The sequence below is a fragment of the Paramisgurnus dabryanus genome, chromosome 18, assembly GCF_030506205.2.
Source record: "Paramisgurnus dabryanus chromosome 18, PD_genome_1.1, whole genome shotgun sequence".
Classification (NCBI taxonomy): domain Eukaryota; kingdom Metazoa; phylum Chordata; class Actinopteri; order Cypriniformes; family Cobitidae; genus Paramisgurnus; species Paramisgurnus dabryanus.
In genome coordinates, this window is record NC_133354.1 from 29941417 (window position 1) to 29963835 (window position 22419).

The 22419-nt window shown below is 37.1% G+C and overlaps 1 protein-coding gene across 1 annotated transcript; it reads right to left on the bottom strand.

Moving 5' to 3' along the window:
- Window positions 1-2834: 2834 nt before the first annotated feature.
- On the bottom strand, window positions 2835-22162 carry LOC135776714 (protein NipSnap homolog 2-like). The gene is made up of 10 exons (XM_065287585.1): window positions 22040-22162; window positions 19689-19798; window positions 16739-16784; window positions 14860-14954; window positions 13246-13316; window positions 11470-11610; window positions 5297-5328; window positions 4047-4141; window positions 3796-3879; window positions 2835-3594 (listed from the first exon to the last, which is right to left on the bottom strand). The coding sequence occupies exons 1-10, from the start codon at window positions 22108-22110 to the stop codon at window positions 3530-3532; spliced, it is 810 nt and encodes a 269-aa protein (XP_065143657.1). The 5' UTR covers window positions 22111-22162; the 3' UTR covers window positions 2835-3529.
- Window positions 22163-22419: the final 257 nt, after the last annotated feature.

The following is a 22419-nucleotide window of genomic DNA, read 5'->3' on the forward strand; positions in this document are numbered from 1 at the left end:
CAGAATAGTGATGGGAGAAACGAAGCTTAGAAGCTTCGAATCAATTGAACCAATGATTCACTGTTTCCAAGCACTCGAAACACCTAAATATGGAGCCACCTGATGATGGCGATCCTAAAATTTCACACTTTATGCTAAATAATTGCAAAGGTTTTTCCTAAAAATATGCTTTTAAGAAAATAAATTAATTATCTTAAAGGGGACATTTTAGAAGACCTTTTTTTAAGATGTAAGATAAATCTTTGGTGTCCCAGAGTACATATGTAAAGTTCTAGCTCAAAATATCATATAGATCATTTATTATAACTTTTAGGTGTGAGCAAAAATGTGCCGTTTTTGGGTGTGCCCTTATAAATGCAAATGAGCTGATCTCTGCACTAATGGCAGTGCCGTGGTTGGATAGTGCAGACTAAGGGGCGGTATTATCCCCTTTTGACATCACAAGGGGAGACAAATTTCAATGACCTATTTTTACACATGCTTGCAGAGAATGGTTTACCAAAACTAAACGTTACTGGGTTGATCTTTATCACATTACCTAGGTTGGTAGAAGCACTGGGGACCCAATAGCACTTAAACATGGAAAAAGTCAGATTTTTATGATATGTCCCCTTTAATTAAGCCATTAACACACAAAACAGGTCATTAATACTCTTAAGGGCCGTTCACATCATAACCATAACTATAAAAATATATTTTTAAAAATCGGGTTGTATTCTTGAGTTTTAAAAACCTGTAAAATTAAGATTAATAAGAATAATGGAGAAAAATGATGGAGAAGGCTACGATCATATCATGATATGAGCAGACAACATCTTCAGTAAAATAGTGTGTGATTGATTCCATGCATGGTTTTCTAAGCAGTGTTGGGTGTAAGTTAAGTATTACTGTAATTAAATTGCTTTTCCTTAAAAAAATAAGGGATTACTCATTTTTCCAGTAATTTAAAGGTGACATAGAATGATTGAACGGGGTATTTATCCTTGTTCTGTGATGTGACATCTAGACAAAAATATTTTTTTTGTGTCTGTAATGCCTTAGAAGCTTCCTAAAAACCTCTCTCAGATAGCTCTATTAGGGTGGGTGATTTTAAACAAGTGGTTTTGCACCTATATGGCTCCCCCTACTGGCTTAACTTGCAATCTCATTACTGATTGGCTGACTTTGCTGCCACTCAAAAATGTAGCCAATTATTTTAAAGTGGAGGGGCAGTTAGTTGCCTGTGATGTCATAAGCATCAGTTTTTCAGATTGGGCTGTTTTCTGGCTGACATTTCTAAAAGAGGAATTTCTATGAGACTGAGATGTTTAGCATGTCTAGCACTTTTTGTATGTTTGTGAATGCGGGTAGACTACCATTATTCAACAAAGACAAGGTAAAAATGGTTTTTCATTCTCTGTCCCCTTTAATAACAGTAACTACTGATGTAATTAAACTAAATACTGTGTACGTACTGTAGATCAATTATATATAATGCTATAGTTGATTTAACATTTAATAGAAGTCTAGGTTAAAATGCATGCTTTTTATATATATCCTTCTCACATTAAATACTTTGGTGAGTTAATTAGATTAATGGTAACACTTTAGTGTAGTTTGCAGTTCTCACTATTAACTGGTTAGTTATAAGCATTAATATTACTGAGATATTGGCTGTTTATTAATACTCAAGAAGCACATATTAATGCACGATTCTGCAAAACCTTATTCTACGTTATTAACCCTACTCAATTTCTACTAATACTTACATTTAACTACTTTACTAAGTATTAATAAGCAGAAATTAGAAGTATATTGAGGCAAACATAGTTAATAGTTAGTAAATAGGGAGAATTGGACCTTAAAAAGTGTGACCAGAATAACGTATGTACTTTTATATGATTTATTCAAGCCGTTCTGTGTATCATTTTATATGTAGGATTCACAAAGTTATTAGTAATAAGTAATTAAATACTTTTTGAAGAACGTAATTTGTACAGTAATTATTAATACATGATTGAAGATGTAACAAGTAATAGTAATTACTTTTTTTGAGTAACTTCGCTGGTGTTTTTTGGTGATGTAACAGAAGACAGAAGCATTCAGATGATTCTTTCACTTCTCTGGACATTGTAAATGTTTCTTCTTTATCATGGAGATGATAATGCCATCATCCACCACTGTTATCCTATAGCATACAGGATTTGTATGTTGCTGAGCTCACCAGTGTGTTATTTTTTAGTCAGGATGTAACAAATTGTTGATTTGGCATCTACTAATTTTCCTCCTGTCTGACTGATGGATTTGTGGTGTTTTTCAAACATATATATATATATGGTCTCTATCACTTGTGTGGATACCTCCCTGCACCATATGATGTGGGTTCACAGCCACAGCTTCCAAATGCAAATGGCACACTTAAAATGAACTCCATAAAACAGTTTTAAGTCAACTGTGCCATTACTGTTAAGCTCTTAAAAAGGGGAGGGAGTTACATATTAAACGCATGTAATTCCTAAACCCTTAAGCCAATCTGAATGCAAATATCCTTAACTGGAATACATTTCGGTAAACAGCCAAAATAACACAAATTGTGCCTCTGTTACAATATTTATGGAGGTGACTATATGTGTACAGTATGTATGTGTGTGTGGGTGGGGGGGGGGGTGCACAAGCATGGGATGGGCACATGTCCTAAAATGTTTAAAACCCCTGCCTTATATATAAAATATGTCGAAGATGTTGTTGTTGTATGATTCGTTGATATAAAAGTATTTGGCTCCCTGTGATATCTGGAAATTATTGCTAAAAAGTCTCTGCTAACTTTCGAAAAAATAAAAACAATCACGTTTGAGCTAATTTACTGATTTTATTGGCATATCAATCATTCCTCTCCAAAATCTAATTTACACAAAGACTATTATTTATACAAAAAAAAACACTGACAGAAACGCACGCATGTTTTCACACAGAAAAGCATTCATTTAAGTGGAAGCAATAACTCGTGTAACATTATCTGTAAGGTGAGCAAATTCAATTTCAATGTGAACTACTTTCAATATTAAAATAACCAAAGGCGTTATATAGTCCACAACATGCTTTGAAACTGCTTATTATGAGTATTGGTGAGCATTTAGAGTCTCCTAAGACTTTCTTTAAAGTGCTTTTCAAAACATTAGCAAACGTTTCATTAAGACACAAGAGTTAATCTTAAAACCATACACCCAAATCATTTCTAAGGCCATTCACTGATATTAAAATAACTAATATCAAGCTGTTCATTTTCATTGCATTACCAATAGACAAACATTTTATTTTTACTATTTAATCACTGTGTCCTTAACTGGCAAGAAAGCTTTTCCATAGATCCATTTATTCAAATCACATCATGAATGCCATGCCATAACCTTAAATTTAATTCATAACTGCAGTAATAGGAAAACAATCAGTGGGAAGATTGAAAATTAATAAAGACTTTTGAAAATGAAGAGAACCGTCATTGATCTTTGGATGTTGATGAATCAAACAGCAGCAGCTAGTTTCTGTCAGGTTACTTCAGAGGTGAGCTCTTCAATGGGATCATAATTCTTGACTCCATATGCTGAATCAGTGGAACTGGAAGACAAACAAAAAAGTTCATTTCTTTACCTACCCATAATCTATGCAACAGATCTATGCAATCAAAATGTGATTAAAATTGAGAATTGATTTTGAATTGAATACCATTTTTATGAACTAAGCATGTATATGATTAACTGCATTTTACTCTGTGCAGTTGGCTAGTTTTCAGTATTTAAGAGCGTGTCTGCAACACACCTGTGTAATATACAATCTCATCCCATCCCTCGTGTTTCCACGCTGCATTTCTGGTTTCCTCTCTGGACTGCAGGTCTTTGTATGCTAAATGAAAGAAGTAAGACATATAATCAGCTCAGATATAGGAGGTCATCATGTGTGCACAGTGAAAAGTAAAAAAAAAAACAGTAATGTAGAAATTCTACAGTAAAGCCTATTAGTTGGTTAACTGTAGAAGTTGTTTGTAGTAGTGTAGTTGTGTGTTTACCCACCCCAAAGGTGATGCACCATGTAGAGATCACCAATCTGAGAGAAGAAACCTCCAACAGCTTCCTGATTATGCTGACGAAACTCAATGGCCCGAGCCCTGTCGACAGACAACACCTCAGAGTTCACCACTTAGTATTCCTTTTGAATTTTTTTGTGTTTTCTGTATTTTCAAGACGTGCAAATCAACCTTATTTTAAGAAACATGCAGAATCTTTAAGACGAGGATCCCTGCTGTTTGTAGATATCATACCCCAGTCTTCACCAAATTATCAAATTAAGTCAGGCACAGCTAAAACATCAAATCTGTTTGTACAGTGGCCCAAACTGTATTTAGACATGTTAAGATACGTAAACCCAAAATAAAGAAAAGTATTACATTTAAATCACCCTCACGTGTCCTTCTGAACCCACAATTCATTTGTTCAAATGTTGATAGGAATAAATCACAGTGAATTGAAACTGAAGGTCGGACAAATCTCTTGCAGTTTTCAATATAAAGTCACTTTTTACACTTTTAAAAATATTAACATGGGTGTCATAGCAGAAGGACAACAGGTGTAGATCATAAGATTAAACATAGACATGATCTACTAACTTTTACCAACCAGAAAAAAACATAATATCATTTCAAATCTAAATTTCAAATGTTTTGCATATAAACAGGCTTGTGCCGTCTTGACAATAAATAATTTTGTATTGTAATAATTCAATATTTTTATGTGTACCTTAATGTCACATACTTTTGGGGCCCACTGTATGTTTATTTAGGGTGACCATACGTGCCATTCTTCCTAGTTGCATCCCGTCCAGGATTTTGTGTTTGTCTTCTGGAAGTCGTATTTGTCGACCGCATACGTCATAGAGGATTATTATTATTATTATTATTAGAGAAAAGCAACCATTACATTTTAAGGTAAGAATGAAACTACGATTGTATATCTTATATTTTTAACTGAATGGCGTATGCGGTCAGCAAATACAACTTCCGGAAGACCCACCGAAATCCTGGACGGGATGCGTCCGGGAAGAATGGCACGTATGGTCACCCTAGTTTATTTGTCTTTATTTATTTTTTTTTCATATATTTTTAATGCTTAAATCCAAAGCGTTACCATCACGTTCTCACAATTCAGCAACTACAATCTGTAAAAGGCAATGAAATGTCAGTTTATAGAATTATGAACCCTGCAAAAATAACCAATGCAGCGTAAAACTAATTTAGTTTTTATCATTTTTAGAGCTGTTGTCTTACCAGTAATTTCCCCACTCGATCATGGTTCCAGGCTATGGAGAACAAACAAACAAAAACAATAAATTTCTCAGTAATCTAATCTCAAAAAAAAAAAAAACATAAATGTAAATACCATCCAAAGGTTATCAACTGATTTTCTTATACCCGGTAAATAAATGATACAGTTGTCTTCATGTGGGCTATATCATGTAATTTCAAAGTCTTTCTTTTAACTTTGAAGTGTTACATCATATTGAAGATCTCTTTGCAGAGAGCTATAGATTAGAAATTAACAATCATAATTTTTAGTTTGCATCTATGAATTTCCAAAAAAAAAGATAAATTAATCAGGATAAAGTACCTTCCATTCTACTGGATTATCAAAAAATAAACACAACACACATAAACACGTGTTTAGTAAATAAAGAAACCATTTTAACTTGAAATTTCCATCAATAAGTTACACAGTGACCTTTACTGTGAAGTTATTGTTCATAAAGTCCGGCTTACTTCTGCTAATGTGTAATCTAAGTTTGGAGTTTGGGGATCTGTTTATTTTAAATTCTCTGTTTTTCTACTTTTTGCTTCATCTGTGAAATATTTGGAAAAATCTGCGGAATTCTGTGGAATGATTTTTAATGTTTCTAAAAGATATTAGAGAACATAGGCTGTAAATATTACAAAAGTGCATGTAAAATAATTACTTTTTAAAGGCTTACAATGAAAATGAATACACCAAACCAATGAGTCCTCTGAATTAAACTAGACCAACATAAACCAGATAATGTGCATGTCAAGATAGTATAATAGTTTGTTTATAAAATGACATTTATTATTGTTTATAGTGTTATATATTATAAAGTTTGTGTTAATGCGTTCTCATTATGAATTTAGCACGTATCAAGATCATTTAAACATTTTTACAATGCAATGTAAACTTTACACTTAACATAACTAGAGCATTCGTCTTGTAAACAGATTTGAAATGATCATGCGGAGTGCTGACTGTTGCGTCACATAGAAGACAGAGTCAAGTGAGATCTGCTTAAATCAGAGGTAAGTTTTATTTCAAATATCAAATGGTTTGTGCTGTCTATCATTAAAAACATCATGTCACAGCAAACAGCACGCGCAGGGTTTATGTTCTGCTTGTCAATGACGGCTTACAAACACGCGCAGTATGGGGCTGTTTACACTTGGTATTAAGATGTGTTTTTTCGTCAATCGGATCACAAGTGGACTTTGAGACGGTGGACGAGTCTCTCATTTGAACGCGAGCGGGAGTAATGATGAGTTTATATGGACGCAAACTTATATGATGTCAGAGTCCGCTGCTTGTGTTTAAGTAAACATGCTGCACAGTGTTTTGTACGTGTGTATGTTCGAGCTTTCTCTGAATTTTCAGAGCAATTGATGAAATAGGATCGCGCAACTTTCACATGCTTTCAAAACGAAACTGCAGAGATCAGTCGCTTTAGTTTGATCAATGAAAGGCTTAAAATAGCGATTTTCATCGTTTGTTTGCGCCAGAAGTCAGAAAAGATTTAAAACATTGTGTTTAATACCTCAGATTAGATAAATGGGTGGAGAGAAGGCGGTCGCGTGTGGCTGTTCGAACACATTCAACCACATGTGCGTTTACACTACAAAAGCAATTCGATCAAAAGGGTTTTCGACTACCTCTGAATGTGGTTGAAAGTGTTCGAAAGTGGACGAGCTCAAAACGTTTTGAACACCCTTTACACCTGGCATTAACGTCGTCCACTTGTGATCCGATCGATGAAAATGCATGTTAATGCCAAGTGTAAACAGCCTATGTGTGCTTGTCATGCTGCTCCTGTTTTAATCTTAAACAGGTTCTCCCTGCTTCGCAGTACACTGTCTGAAACACCTGTTACAAGCATCCTGGTTATAGGTGATTCTATTCTCAGGAACGTGTAAATAGAGGCACCAGCCACCATAGTCAAATATAAACTGGGAGCCAGAACGTCTGACATTAAATACAAACTTAAAATGCCAAGCATAAGTTTTCTAGATGGTTATTCAAGTCAGCAGGCTACCTGCCTACCGGGGTGATGAGACATAGTAGATAAGTGTTACTTCTAGGCCTGTAACGATTAATTGTGTGTCCTATTAAAAATGCCTGTCTGAAATCGATTCTGAATCACAAGGCTGCGATTTTGTGTCTCATGCACAGCTTGTGCATGTACTATGGCATGTGGTCAGTAGGAAGTCCTTATCAATCTAAAATCATTATGAGTCTTAGTCGTTTATAACGTGCATTTAAAAAAGCAATGAAACAATCTGAAGAACAACAATATAAATATTCCTGTAGACATTTCCTGGAATAGCGTTTGTAATGCTACTTCTTCTGTGGCACAAAGGAAGTTTTTGCACAAGAAACTCCCCTGGCTTTGGGATGTGCCAGGATTTCACCGTAATTCATTAAAATTCATTAATTGAGAAAAGGCGCATTTGCACGATTAATCGTTACACCCCTAGTGCAAACACACCTTGTTCTTTTTGAGTTTGACCGAGAAAAGGGGTGTATGTAATCTCACTCCCTCAACAAAGATATTGGACTTCCTTTTTTCAATGATGCAAAATGATGATTTTTACATCATTGAAAGAAGGAAGTGCAACACTGAAATCTGTATTTCTCCTGTCTTAGCGGCAACTGAGAAAATGATGCATGACCATTCAAAAACATATCTGGGGTTCTAACTATACAAAGCTTAAAGACACACTATGCAGTTAATTTACCTTAATATAACAGCTTCAAAGTCATTTCGATGGTAAACGAAGTCATAGTATGGCGAATCATCCTCCTGTTGAAGCTCGGGGAGGACGCCGCTACCAAAACCAGCAATGCAAGCTTGAGAGAACCGCCCCTGACAAATCTCGCGAGAATCACGACTTGCTTTACGGCAACGACGTCACACACGTTAGGCTTGTTCGACTTCGTGCAGCGCTGCAAGAACCGGCAGTCGGATGACGTAAAAGTACCGCGAGAATGATCCGAGACGGCATTTTGACGTCATCCGGCTGTCGGTTCCTGCAGCGCTGCATGAAGTCAAACAAGCCTATAACAACAACTGCACGCGCGCATTTGAGACGTGATGCTCGATGAGGGAAACAGCTAAGAAAACCCGTTCGGAAGAGAGTAGAAAGCGAAAAAGAGAATCTGACCGAGTTAGGAACCGGACAAGAGTCCCACGCGGTCAGGTTTTTACTCGTTGGCGTGAGCTAATACACAGCACTGGATGCAAGAGAGATGCGGATCTGGCGATCTTGTTGATGGACAAGTAAGTAAATCTCTTATTTGTAAATTTGTTTGCGGTCTATGTTGTATGTGGTTGCGCTTGCTTGCGTATTTTTTGCTGTTCATTCATCCAGTGTTGATAATTAGACCAGTAAAATAACTTCAACATGGGTCTAGCTAACTTACGATCATAAGAGCATTTAGCAGACTTGCTAACAAACACTCGTTTCTCTTACATGTTTTTTTTTTTTTTGCCATCTAAACTCAAGTGTTGTGTTGTGATGTGTACGTAGTCATTTGTCTAATTTCGATTTCTTATGGCCAACGAATAATGGCCAATGTTATGAAATAATGCAACGTATACATGGGTTTCAGCTGGCGTCACTCTCTTGTCTTCCGCCATTTTGAGGACCTGAAGTGGTCGCAAAAGAACTAGAAGCTATGCCTTCAATATGTTGTGAGCATCAAAATCGCTATTTTTACAACACTTAGAAGGCTCGACAAAACATGATATTTTGCTCGAAGTATCGCCTGTGTCTCTACACGTGAACTCGAGCATTGAGAACATTGTTTGTGAACACAGAGTTTACTAAAAAGAAGGTTTTGAACAACTGACTTTGGTTGATTTGGCTTCCGCTCGCCGCCATCTTCCCAGTCTAGATGTATCGATCTGCGAATGGAACGTAAGGAGGGAGGAGGGTAAAGATGGATAGCTCCTAAAGCATAGTTCCATATAAATGCACAGATAATTTGTTGTTTTGTCGCAAGTGATAAACAATATTGACCTTCTAGTTGAAAAAGGAGCCTCATATGAGATTCATTCATTCGCATTCAGAAATCGATTATTTCCGTCTGGCAGGGATGACGAGCAGACACCATAACAGCCAAAATCAGTTGTACAAAACTTTCTTTTTATTAAACTCTGTGTACACAAACAATGTTCTCAATGTTTGCGTTCATGAGTAGAGATCCAGGTGATACTTCGAGCAAAGTTTCATGTTGTGACGCGCCGCCTTAGTGTTGTAAAATAGTGGTAGTTCGGTAGCAGCAAACAGCAGCTGGAAGAACTTATCTGCGATTGAGTAGGCATCACACCCAAACCAAGGTATATTTTTTAAAGTCGCGTTTCTTTTCATGACAGTCGAGGTGCGACATGTTGTCTTTCGTAGCCATTTCCCGTATCCATAAGAATCATAGACAGTAAAAGATAAGAAATCCGTAAATCGTAGCAAGCCAGCCAATGCTTGTCAGTAGCCTACTGGTACTCGGTAGGTCCTCAAGATGGCGGCATAACGTAAAAAGTCACATGAGTGAAACCCATGTATACATTACAATTAACTTTGTCAATGCATTTTGTAATGTTTACAATTAAATAACAAATGAAATTATACAGTAGACATAACGTTAGACTATAGACTGTTTACTTGTGATTAAGCTGCAATCTTGTTAAAACGTAATAAGCCAGCAAACGCGGTAGGCTACTTTATTATTATATGCCTATTCTACACTTGGCATAAACTTCATATTATCCTATTACTATCATCAGTAGTTTAGTAGACATGCAGTAGCCTAATATTTGTATGAAATTGTGAAACATTCCCTGGTCATTATCTCCAGAGTCCATCTCTGCATATTCACGCCCAACACTATCCTTACAGGTACGTACAGAGTGGGGGTGCGAAATTACGACAGTTGCAAGTTTTCCCCAGTGACTCTAGGGGTCGCTGTTTGACAAAAACGTCAAAAACCGCATGGAATGCCTTCAATGCAAATGGGTGAAGTGTCCCTTTAATTGCAAATTTACTGCAACATAAAAATATCTAAATGAGGTGTCTTTACTTGGCACTTGAAATAATAATAATAATTATTATTATTATTATGTTTTATTTTTATGGAAAAGTGTAATATTTGTTTTATGTACAATCCCAATTGTAACGTGTGGGATAATGTGTATACTGAAAATTCTTACGTAGCCTATATCAGCCCAGTTATTTATCACATTTTAAAGTCTTTCATGTCATTTAAGGGTTACTATTAACTCATTCACCGCCAGCCTTTTTGAGAAAAGTTGCCCACCTGCATTTTTGTGATTTTAACAAAAGTTTCACAAAATTCCTTGCAGGAAAAATTATCTTCTATAAATATATAAACATACAAATTATATCAAATTAAAGAACACACTCTCTGCTTTCAAACAAACAACAAACAAACAAACAAAATGGGGAAAAAACGTTTCATTATATATTTACTTTTTCCACTTAATTTGACCACTGAAATATGGATATTTCTCTTCAAAAATACAACATTTTGAGCAAAAAGGTTAAAAAAATTTGTTTTTGTAAAGGAATTTATGTTAGAGATCAGACTCAGAATGACTATCAAACATAAAGGCAGTTCAAATAAATCATCAAATCTTTTTAACTTCCGTTTTTGATAAATTGGCGGTTTGGCGCCATCTAGTGGATAAAGCGGTATTACACTTTCACTTTGAAATTCGTCCAGAAAGGCATATTTATTAGTTAAATATTAACTCATAATTGACAAGATAACTCATCAATGGCGGTGAATGAGTTAAACACAAAATCCTTATACAACACTTATAGCAGCTGTCCACAATGTTAAAATAGTAAGGTTTGTAAGGTCTAAACATTCTGATTTTAAAGGTTCTGATTCTAAATTACTGTTCAGCCACTATAGATAACAATGTTACAGACGCTTTAGCTCTCTAAGGTTGCCTGCCCAAATGTCAAAGTTATGCTGCATGACGTCAAGAGCAATGTGAAAAGAGCTATATAAATAAAATTTAATTGAATCAAATTTAAATAATGCCCATATCAACCCTGATCAACGTATATATACTTTCTGCAAAACAAAACTATAAATTGGTTGCATTCAACAGTGTCTGTATGATGAAAGTTGAGAAGCTACACACCCGGAGTTGATATGTCCTGAGTTCATAGATGTTTGGCCCTTCTCTGGGCACCGGCTCATTCCAGAAACTGAACTCCAGCAGCAGTTGGTTTCGACGTGACAGCAACATCTTCCCCCGTTTCTCTCTGTACTCCAAAAACTCCTGAAAACACAGGGCAGCAATCACACATCATATATTTACATATATCACTCCCATTTGCTCCACAGAGAAATAAACAGCCATGCTTCTGTCGCACAAGTCACGGGTGTGATTTTTAAGTTCTTAGACGAACACATTTCTGGGGTAAACTACACTACCAACATCTATGAAGAGCACCACTAAGTTACCATGGCAACAGGAATTGGAGCAATTAGCTAAACAGAAAAGTTAATGTGACTATCGCATTATGCGTACCGATTGGATGTCTGAGTACTAATATACAAAGACTAAACAGCCCTTGTGTTGGTATGAACAGACCATCAAGCCACAGTCCTGTTACTTCATAGTGACTTTAGTGACAGGGCTGGTTTGGCCCTGTGTCCACCAAACGCGGCTGAAATGGAAGATGCTCTTCTAAAAATGCCAACTCTGGGCTATGATACAACCGTTTTGTTTATCAATTATGCGCTGGTTGCTCAGTGTGCTATCTGTGCCGCCCATTTCTCCACTGTGATTGGACGGCTGAGAGAAAAGTGACATTGATGAGCTCATTTTTCCTCAAATTTGATTGTTTTTCAACTCTTGGTGAAGATGAAAATGGCAGAGCTCACAATGCAAAACGCTCATCACTTCACCAGCTGGCCTCAGGAAAAACGCTTTGGTGAACACAGGTATTGTTTGGTTTTTGTTCCTTAGGGTGTTGTACCACACAGCACTTTGAACCTTTGTCCCGCACGTCGCATATAAGGGAAAATCTTACCAGTGTTGGATTTTAACTGTACATGCACGTATTTAAATGTCTTAAATATGTGGCGTAGTTTCTCCACTATTTGACAGCGATTAACCTCTGAAAGTGACATCAATCCCTCACTTTACAAAACTGTCAAGATAATGTCCACAAACTTGACACCGAGTGAAGAAAAGCTACACAAAATAAATAGGGCTGTGATGATAGATCATGCAAACGAGCATTTTCTCTATGAATGAATTTTAATGAATTACGGTGAAATGCCGCCACATCCAAAAGCCAGAGGGCGCTCTCGTGCAGAAACGCTACTTGTGCCGCAAAGTAGCATTCCTTGTGCAGAAGAAGCATTACAAACACTATTCCAGGAAATGTCTAGAGGCATTTTACATCGCTGTTTTACAAATTGTTTCAGTTATTTTCATGATAATAAAGAATATTTTGAATGATTGTGTTTGACGAGTTTTTCTTTTTTAAATGGACGTTATAAACAACTCAAACTCATAGTGTTTTAAATTGAAAAGGACTTTGATCACAGAGCCAACACACAAGTTGTGCATGAAACACATAATCGGAGCCTTATCAATCTAAAATCATTATGAGTCGGAGTCGTTTATAACATGCATTTAAAAAAGCAACGTTAAACAAAATCATTCAAAATATCATGAAAATACCTGAAACAATCTGAAAAACAGTGACATAAATATTCCTGCAGACATTTCCTGGAATAGCGTTTGTAATGCTACGTCTTCTGTGGCACAAAGGGAGTTTCTGCACGAGAGCGCCCCCTGGCTTTGGGATGAGCCGGGATTTCACCGTAATTCATTAAAATTTATTGATTGAGAAAACGCGCATTTGCACGATTAATCGTTACAGCCCTAGTGCAAACACACCTTGTTCTTCTTGAGTTTGTTCATGACATCAGTCAGGGCTGGATATCCTCCTCTGTATCTCCATAGATGTACTAATGAACACACACACAATCAAAATGAATTATGATACAGTATGCAATGCTCAACCTAAAGGACAGTTTATCCTCTCGTCAAAATGTCAGGCCAGCTGAATTTATTGCTTGATAAAAAGTGTGATGTTCTTGTCTTTAGTCTCATATATCCATTTTAATGCAAGTTTTTTTAAGCCATTAACTTTTAATCAGAGCATGAAAAACAGGGTGAAAAAAGGGTTAAATTTGTTATTTTTTCTGCAAAAACGTTAGTAACATTATACGTAAATCTCAGAGAACTTAATAAAATAATACAAAACACATGTCAGCACCCCTTTAATGCATTTATGCACTACAGAGAAAGTGTCCAAATAATACTGCAGTTAAGGGGTTTGTTTATATCACTCAAAGTATGTATGAGCAAGAGGTGCTAAAGTTGTTTTCCCTACTCAAAAATCAAGGTAAGACCAGCATATGATGGAGAGTTAATTTTAGCTGGTCTCCCAGCTTGGTTTTAGCTGGTTATGCTGGTGTAGCAAGCTGGTCTAGTTGTGTTTTGGTCACTTTTTAAGCTGGTCAGGGCAGACCAGCTGACCCACTTGCTTTGCCAGACTGGTAGGACCAGCTTAAACCATCTACCAGCTTATGCTGGTCTTGGCTGAATTTTCAGTAGGGTTGACATAAGCTCTCTTTAATGGGTTTGTTGCTAATGTGATTTGTAGTTATGATTTTAAAACTAAAAGACTCCACACACACAGGCTATCATCTCTCTAAACCGCTACCACCAGATAGACAATACAAAGACATCTCCTCTTACACAAACAGAGTAGCTGTGGCCGCTCTAAATAAAGCTTGAACTTACAATGTAACTAACCATCCTCACTATCTGCTAACGCATATTGTACACCAATTCATGAACACAAGTGCAATACTGTTGTTATCACAAGATATCACTTTATAGCAGTATTCTGCTGCTCCACCATTGGTTAGATTTGTTTTCAACTACAATATACTGCTCATTCATTATAATGTTTACAATTTGGGAACATTGTTAAGAACACTGAATCATTATTCATGTATTAATGATGTTTTTACACTGCAAATTGTTATTTTGGGGTCTTTAAGAGCTCCTTACAATGTTTTGTACTACTGTTGGCATTCAGTGACACTAAAGATTCATTCATTATTTTATCAAACCCCACCAGTAAATATACATCAATCTTAAGGTTGTTGCAGTGACAGAATTTTCCCACTGGTTAATCAGCGGGTTATAAATGCGCATGCAGGTGTGCGCATTTTAATTTCACTTTTGAATTAGAGGCAACTGTTGAAATGCAGCACTTGCATACACTGCGTAAAATCCCTTATGAATCGTTCAGCTCCGCTCAATTCACACATTCAGTTGTTAGTGTTTGCTCTCTCTAATGAAACTAAATGATTTAATTATTAAAAAAGACGGTGACGCGGTTGGCAAGTGATCTAATCGGTGAGAGGCTGAACCCCTGGTATCACCAGTTATACCGACTATCGCAACAAGCCTAATCTATCTGTTATCTGTGCTCACCTGCTTGATCCTGTTCACCGTACCATGTGTTCCAAGTGCCCACTAGTTCACAGGAATAATTAGGATCAGCGTGAATGGATGGCAAAACCTCCTCACTGTATAAGCAAACACAGCAGAAGTCATTTTTCAACCAGCATCAGACTACAGAATAAAGCCCTTTAAAGGGATAGTTCGCCCAAAATGTATAATTACCCTCATGATTTACTCAATCTCAAGCCATCCGAGTTACATATGTCCATCATTTTTCATACAAATACACATTCAGATATCCTAGATATCAAATTTTTTATATTGTATGAATATGGGGTCTACCTCCTTTAAGAACAAAGAATGTGCATCCATCCTTCACAAAAATAATCCTAACGGCTCAGGAGGATAAATAAAGGCCTTCTGAGAGTAATCCATGTGATTTTGTCATAGAAATATTCATATTTAAAAATGTTAGTTACAATAACTAGCTTCTTGTTACGCCACAATCTCAGTCTCGTCTGCATTCAGGATAAAGTATCAGCATAGTGGACGTTTGTAGTGACATATGATGAATGCAGAGGCACAGAGCAAAACAACAATGGCAGTCACAAGTTAAAACGAGGAATTTAAAGAAAATGGAGGAGGATTTCGATAACCTCTAACAGAAGCTCGAAATATCCAAGGTCTAATAGTGTTTTGGAGCCCTTGGGAAGTTTGACCTGCACTGACATTTGTGCTTTTTTCAGTTGCTTAAAAACAACTTTTTTGTGCAGTGATTAAAAAAAGAAGAGGTAGATGTTGAAATATGGATATTTCTCTTACAAAATTGCATCGATTACCCTCAGTATGGGTTTATTTATCCCCTTAGATCAATGTAGATTACTTTTTAATAGGGATGCACCGATACCGATACTGGTATCGGCCTCGATACCACATTTTCTAAAGTACTCGTACTCGTTAAAAGTCCCCCGATACCTGGAATCGATACCACGGTCTGAGAAATGTCTATGTTTGAGCGGCGTGTAAGGGGTTAATGCCTCTGCCTAAAAAGAGGCAGAGTTTACAACAAACTGGAAAACAAGTCCTTTGTATTTTTGATAAATTATATGACTAAAGCTGTTACCTGTAAATTTAAATCATGTTTTTTTTATTAAGTACTCGGTATCGGTATCGGCAAGTACTGAAATGCAAGTACTCATACTCGTACTCCAAAAAAGTGGTATCGGTGCATCCCTACTTTTTAAAGGATGGATGCAAATTCTTTGAACTTGAAGAAAGTAAACCCTGTTTTCCCAAGTTATAAAGCTTACATTTTCTAAAATAACTAAAAAGGGGGTTTGTCTGAAAGATGATGTCTTATGTATCTCAGATGGCTCGAGGGTGAATAAATCTGGTGTAGTTTCTGGGCAGGCAAACTATCACTTTTAGGGCGCACTCACACTATCCAAACCAAAGCAACTACACACTTTCATTAAGCAGACGCTATTGTTCATAGTCATTTATATGATTGTAGTATAGCGGGATAGCATTAGCCTACTTTAGCTAATGAATGATAAAATTTTTAGAGCGTTGTTGTCTACATATGGAGCTTTTCCTTGCAAGTACGCAGCACATATCAACTCATTACACTTTTGGGGGCTTTGCCACTGGGTATGGTACGTAGTACCTGACAATCTTTAGTAAAGCAAACCAAGCCCAAGCAAGGTTAACTAGTTGTGCTGGATGGTACCGATCCAGACAATAAATGATTTGATGTAAACAAGTCATATAAATTACTTTCTGATACATTTATTGTCATTTTTTGGATCTTAACGATTAGCAACAATCGTTGATGCATTGTTCAGTCTGTAGAAATCAAGCAGTGTGATGTTTCAGCGACATAACTGTACAGCGCTAACATTGTTCTTACCAGAGTTTGTTATAATCATCAAGGCACTCAGGCTTGACATTGTGAACTGTAAAAAAAAACATTTATGGGTTATTCAAAATGACAACAGATTTACAATTTTACTTTTTTACTTTTACTCCCTTATCAGTCCAACCTGAGGTCTAACAATCATTTCACCAAATACGACCAATAAATGCATTCACTAAATTAGCGCATCTACCGGCAGCAGGTGAAACTTAATATATTAGGGTTTTAAATTATATTTTGGGGTATAATTTTGCTACGATGACATGTACAGGGAAAACATTTTCAATTTAAATCAACAGGATTAATTGTATTTTATTACATATTACACATATTCAGGCATTTAGGGCAAATAACATACCCATTTATTTATTATATGATATAAACACAGCATACAAAACAGTCACAACTCTTTAAAAATGTACTTAAAATATACCAAGTGTACCGAGGTCAAACAATCAATTTATTTGAAGAAAGGATGAAAAAGTGATGACAATCCACTGTAAATATCAGATCCGGACATACACTGATTCAAAAACTGCCGCGATGCTACGTCATCTATGATTGTGAAAAGGCATTGGCTTTCGTATGTCTCTTGACCAATCGCATCATTACGTCAGCTAAGAATGTGAAGCTCTATTGGCTCTTGTGACCGACTACGTCATTCTGGTTTATGTTTGAATGAGATCTGAGTGCGTTCTTCATATATAGTAATCGTATTGCTTCAGTTCTCAAGGTTTCCAACGCGAATGGTTTGTAATACTTTTATACTGTTTTATGCAATAAATACCTGACTCTACTTTTACTTGTGTGTTGTGTTGTGTTTTATATGGTTGAGAAGTGGCTGGGTTTAGGGTAAGGGTGAGGGTGGGGTTAGATGCTCCAAAATATCTTTACATTTTTATGAAACCGTTTCTACATTTACAAATTCATAAAATTGTATGTGTCTAATCAGATGTATAAGGCAAAAAACTTAAAATGTAACAACACATTGTATTTATAAGCTACTGCCGCTAAAGGACACTAATCCCTTAATACCTCACTTTACGTCGTAATAAGGTCCTTGCACAAATGACTTTTGAGGTTGTAATTTTTTGGAGGACAGTCTAAATCATTTAGCTGACACTTTAATACAAATCAACTTATCCAAATTGACACATAACAGATTCTGTCAATACACACTTTTTTCTTACAAATATCATCTCTAATAAGCCCTTTTCACTAAGAGATTGAAGAAAACAAACATCTAAAATTTCAATGTTGACAGAGTTTTAATTAACAATTTCTTTAACTGAAACTTGATTCAAGTGACTTAGGTAAAAAATGATTCAGTGACTTAGTTAAACCTGTTTACTACTCTAGACACCTTTCATTTTGCCAGCGATGTTACTCCCTGATCGAGGGAACACTCGGCACGGAGGCACTGGTGCACAGCTGGCCCCTTGTCCCCCAGTAAGTCAGGGAGGATAGGGTGCAATAAGACGTGGTTCCCAGAACTCGAGACAGCCCCTTCATTGCAAATTTTCCTGAGGAAGAACCTTCTCAGGGACAGGGCACCATATGGCACTGTACAGAGGTTCTAAAGTGGCTTACCCCAGTGCACACAATCACTTCGGCACAGGAACGTCTCCGAGACAAGCTTACGCCTTGAAGTGGACCCCGTTCAGCAAGTGGTGTTATTCTGGCGAAGAAGACCTCCAGAAATGCCCTATCAGCACTGTGCTATCCCCCTCCACCATTTAGAGACCTCGATATGCAGGAGAACCCTCTGCGGGTAATCCATATTGTAATCGCCACCTAAGAAACCTCTCCTTCGCTACCGCCGCAACGGGTGTGCTTCCTAAAGTTACTCAAGTAGTTTGTTTAGGAACAAGCAGTGACCGGCCTCCTTTGCATAAAGCCCTGTCCCACCTACCCTAAAAACAAGGGGTGGGAGGCTAATGCAGGGCACTGGAAAGGACAGGCTCCATGGCAATTTGTTAGGCTTCCAAATACGTTAGTCATTGACCAAGCGACCAAGAGGTTCCTTTTCAGTCGATCACTTCGACGGCACGTCGCCACTATTGTATGTATCACTGCTGAGACTGTCGGGTATTAGGCTCGGTCCTCAGTGAAAAAGCAATAATGCAGTCCACCTGCTGCCTATTTATACACGCACGGCGGGCAGCGTTAACAGATGCAAATACTGCAAGCTAACATCCATTGGCTCTTTTAGATACACTCAAAGTGAATTGGTCCCTCTAAGCAAGTTCCCAATCGTTCTCCATTCCCTTCCTTCAGGGAACGAGTGTTACATACGGAACCCAGACAATTCTGGGAACAGCCGAATTATTGAACTATGCTTTAATGCAGAACTCGTGACCATAGTTGGCTAACGATACCTTTGGGAAACGTAACCCAGGTGAGTGACCCCTAGAAAATTGCTGAAAACACTATATTGTGAAGTATCTGTACATTTACACCTAATCCATCTGAACATTAACTCTTTCCCTGCCATTGATGAGTTAACTTGTCAATTAAGAGAAAACGTATTCCTGCCAATGCCAGTTTTTCCGGCAATCCGTATTTCTGCTATTATCCACCAGATGGTGCTCTTACCCATCTTATAAAACCTGGAAGTATTCCCTTAGGGCAAACAGTTCAAACTCTGTGTATATTTGAATCATCACTCTGAATCTGATCTCTATCAAAAGTCCTTCACAAAAAAATTTAATTATCTCAGCTTTTTACTCAAAATCTTTTATTTTTGAAGAAACCTACCCATATTTGAGATGTGATAAAAGAAAACAAATGAAGATATGACGAAATGGGTTTTTTGTTTGAAAGCAGAGGGTCTGTACTTTAATTTGAATGTTTGTATATTTAAAGAAGAACATTTTCTGGAAGTCATTTTAAACTTGATTCAGCGAGATATTAAGATTTAACAGTGGGCTGGATAAAAACATACATTGAATTTTGTAGAGGTTGTTGTCTTCTTTCTTAGCGAGCAGATGAGAATGTGCATCTTTTCTGGGATCCACCTTTCGTACAAAAAGAGACTTGATTGTAGATGCACTCCTAAAATCAGAAAGACGTTTAATCATTATTACCCTGTACATCAGGGGTCCTCAACCTTTTTGACACTGTGGACTGGTGAAAGCTTTAAAAAAATTACGTCCGGGGGATAGGGTTTGTGGTCAGTCGCTGAATTGATGTTCGAACAAAGTGCTAAAAAAACTCCATTGCGAAATGTATTCCCTTAGGGCAAACCATGTTTTGTTATTTTTTGCTCAAAATGTTTTATTTTTGAAGAAACCTACCCATATTTAAGAGGTGATAAAAAGGGAACAAATAAAGGCAAGATAATTTTTTTTTGTTGTTGTTTGAAAACAGAGAGGGTCAGGGGGGCCCGGTTGCATAAAGAACCTTAATTTTCCCTTAAATTCACCCTTATGTTTTTCTGTTGCATCTCCATGGCAAATATTATATTATAACAGCAAACCTACGTCAATGTCATGAAACACTTAACAATTACCCTTACCTAATGCTGTACACACCAAACGCAGAGCATCGCGTTACTCGCTTTAGGTTACTCGCAGGATTTAACTTTGTGTCATGCAAATTTTTCGATTGAGTTGAATATTTTCAACTTGGCCGAGAACGCGTATGAGGTGAATACCGTGTGTTTTCGCAGCAAATGCACTGCCCATATCGCGTCATTCGCATCACCCCACGCGAGGACGCGTCTGATCACGTCTTTGCATTGACTTTGTATGTAATCTACTCGTACAAATCGTTGAACTCGCTTCTGGTGTGAACCCACAGTAAGAGAACCGTTTTAGGGATTATACTGTATGCAACACCCTTAAATTATTATCTTAGGTAAGGGTAAATTTACCCCTTAAGTGTCATACTTAAAGGTATAGCGCAAGATTACATTTTTCCGGTGGATCATCAAGACTATTGGTCATCCCAGTTGTCAATCATTCTGATGATATTTTGACGCAAGGCTGTCGTACGTGCTTTTGGGAGAATATTTCACACGCTGGTGTGCGCTAAACGCACAGGTTAGGCTTCCCACGCGAAGTTTCTACTCGACAGGTAAAGTTTGACATGCTATTTGGAGAAATCCGTTTAAAATCACTGCTAGTAAAAGTTAATGTAAGCTATGATTAGCGATGCTTGCCCTGGCATGAACTGCGCAGACACTGTAAACATGCGGAGAGCAACTTGTTAACTGAGCGAAGAGAAGAACTAGGCTCCTGCATGCTCTCTCTCGTGCACGCGTTTAATAGGCGTTCCCTCTCTGTAGCAGGTAGAGTGTTGCGCATGTGCAATTTTCTTTTTTAAGTGGACGGGCGGTTCTTTTCAAAATTTCGGGAAAATCTTCCACTATACCTTTAAGGGAAAAACTTAAGGTTTATGCAACCGGGCCCTTTTATTTTATTTTATTTTATATATTGTATGTTTATATATAAAGAACAACATTTTCTGGAAGGCATTAAACTTTTGTGAAAATCATAAAAAATGCTGGCGCTGGCTGGCAACTTAAAAAGAAAAAAAAACGCTGGTGGGAAAATAGTTAACGTCCCCCAACCTTAGAATAATTTCGTGGCTAACCAAAAATCAAACCTTGGAAAATATCGTTATGAAAACCAAAAACTAACAAACAAAAATTTGTTAGCTAGCTGTGATATACAGATGTTGTCTATTACTACACTGTAAAAAAGGAGACAAATTTATTGGCTAAACGTGCTCACAATTTACCTGAGACATGTGCTGCGCTATAGCCTACTGATAATAAATCATGAGATTTTTCCCTGCATGTCTTGTGTAGAATTGCACCGTAAAATTGCACCCTTTTACAGAAAGCTTGAAACCAGATCAATATACAGATGAGAGGTGTATTTATCTACTGCAGCACAATAAACACATAGCTTCAAACACAACGACGACAATCATGTCAGTGTGTCGTTCAGCTCGGTCACTGCAGGACATCAGTTGTAAACACTCATAAATCAGCTGAATGATGACCAGACTGTACAACTGCTGATGACCTTCAGCTCAACACACCTCAAACACTTTGACTAACGGTATAGAAACAACATTAGTCATTAAAGTTGTTCACAGTAACACATTATATATTACTGCTGAGTGAGTATGAAACGCAATAAAGACATTTAGTATGTAAACACCCATCCTTTAAACGCATAAAGAATGCATTTATGAGTGATCTGTTAAAAGCGACGCCTTACAGATGATTTATGAAAATAGATTCATGTTTAACGGCGTGTAATGATGAGATTGTGTGAGTTTCACCTGACACAGAGCCGCGGTTCAAGCGCGGGTCTCAGGCCGCTTCCCAGCGCGTGCAGCACTCGCGCCGCCATCTTTTCTCCTCCCTCCTGCTGTGCGGTTAGCGCGCAATGCGCGTCCACGCCGCTAGAGGGGTTTTTTTACCGCCACCTCCCAAAACACGTTATTTTTATATGATATGTGGCTTTATTAAAATATTATGGAAAATTAAAAATCACTTTAATATATTAAATTACAATATGTGTATATAAATAAAGCGACAGTTTTAAGCTGAGGTATGTGGCACACAATGTTTGCAGAATGTGACAACATATCCTAAATATAAACATGAAAGTAAATATGATGATTATAAGGAATTGTTGACTGATTACCTCATTTACCTA

What these genes read in the sequence shown, in the direction of transcription:
- LOC135776714 (XM_065287585.1), bottom strand. Translation starts at nt 22,110, where the DNA reads ATGGCGGCGCGAGTGCTGCACGCGCTGGGAAGCGGCCTGAGACCCGCG. An exon ending in GAACCGCGGCTCTGTGTCAG is followed by an intron (nt 19,799 to 22,039) that starts GTGAAACTCACA and finishes TTCTGATTTTAG; the next exon opens with GAGTGCATCTACAATCAAGT. An exon ending in CGGTGAACAGGATCAAGCAG is followed by an intron (nt 13,317 to 14,859) that starts GTGAGCACAGAT and finishes TGTGTTCATTAG; the next exon opens with TACATCTATGGAGATACAGA.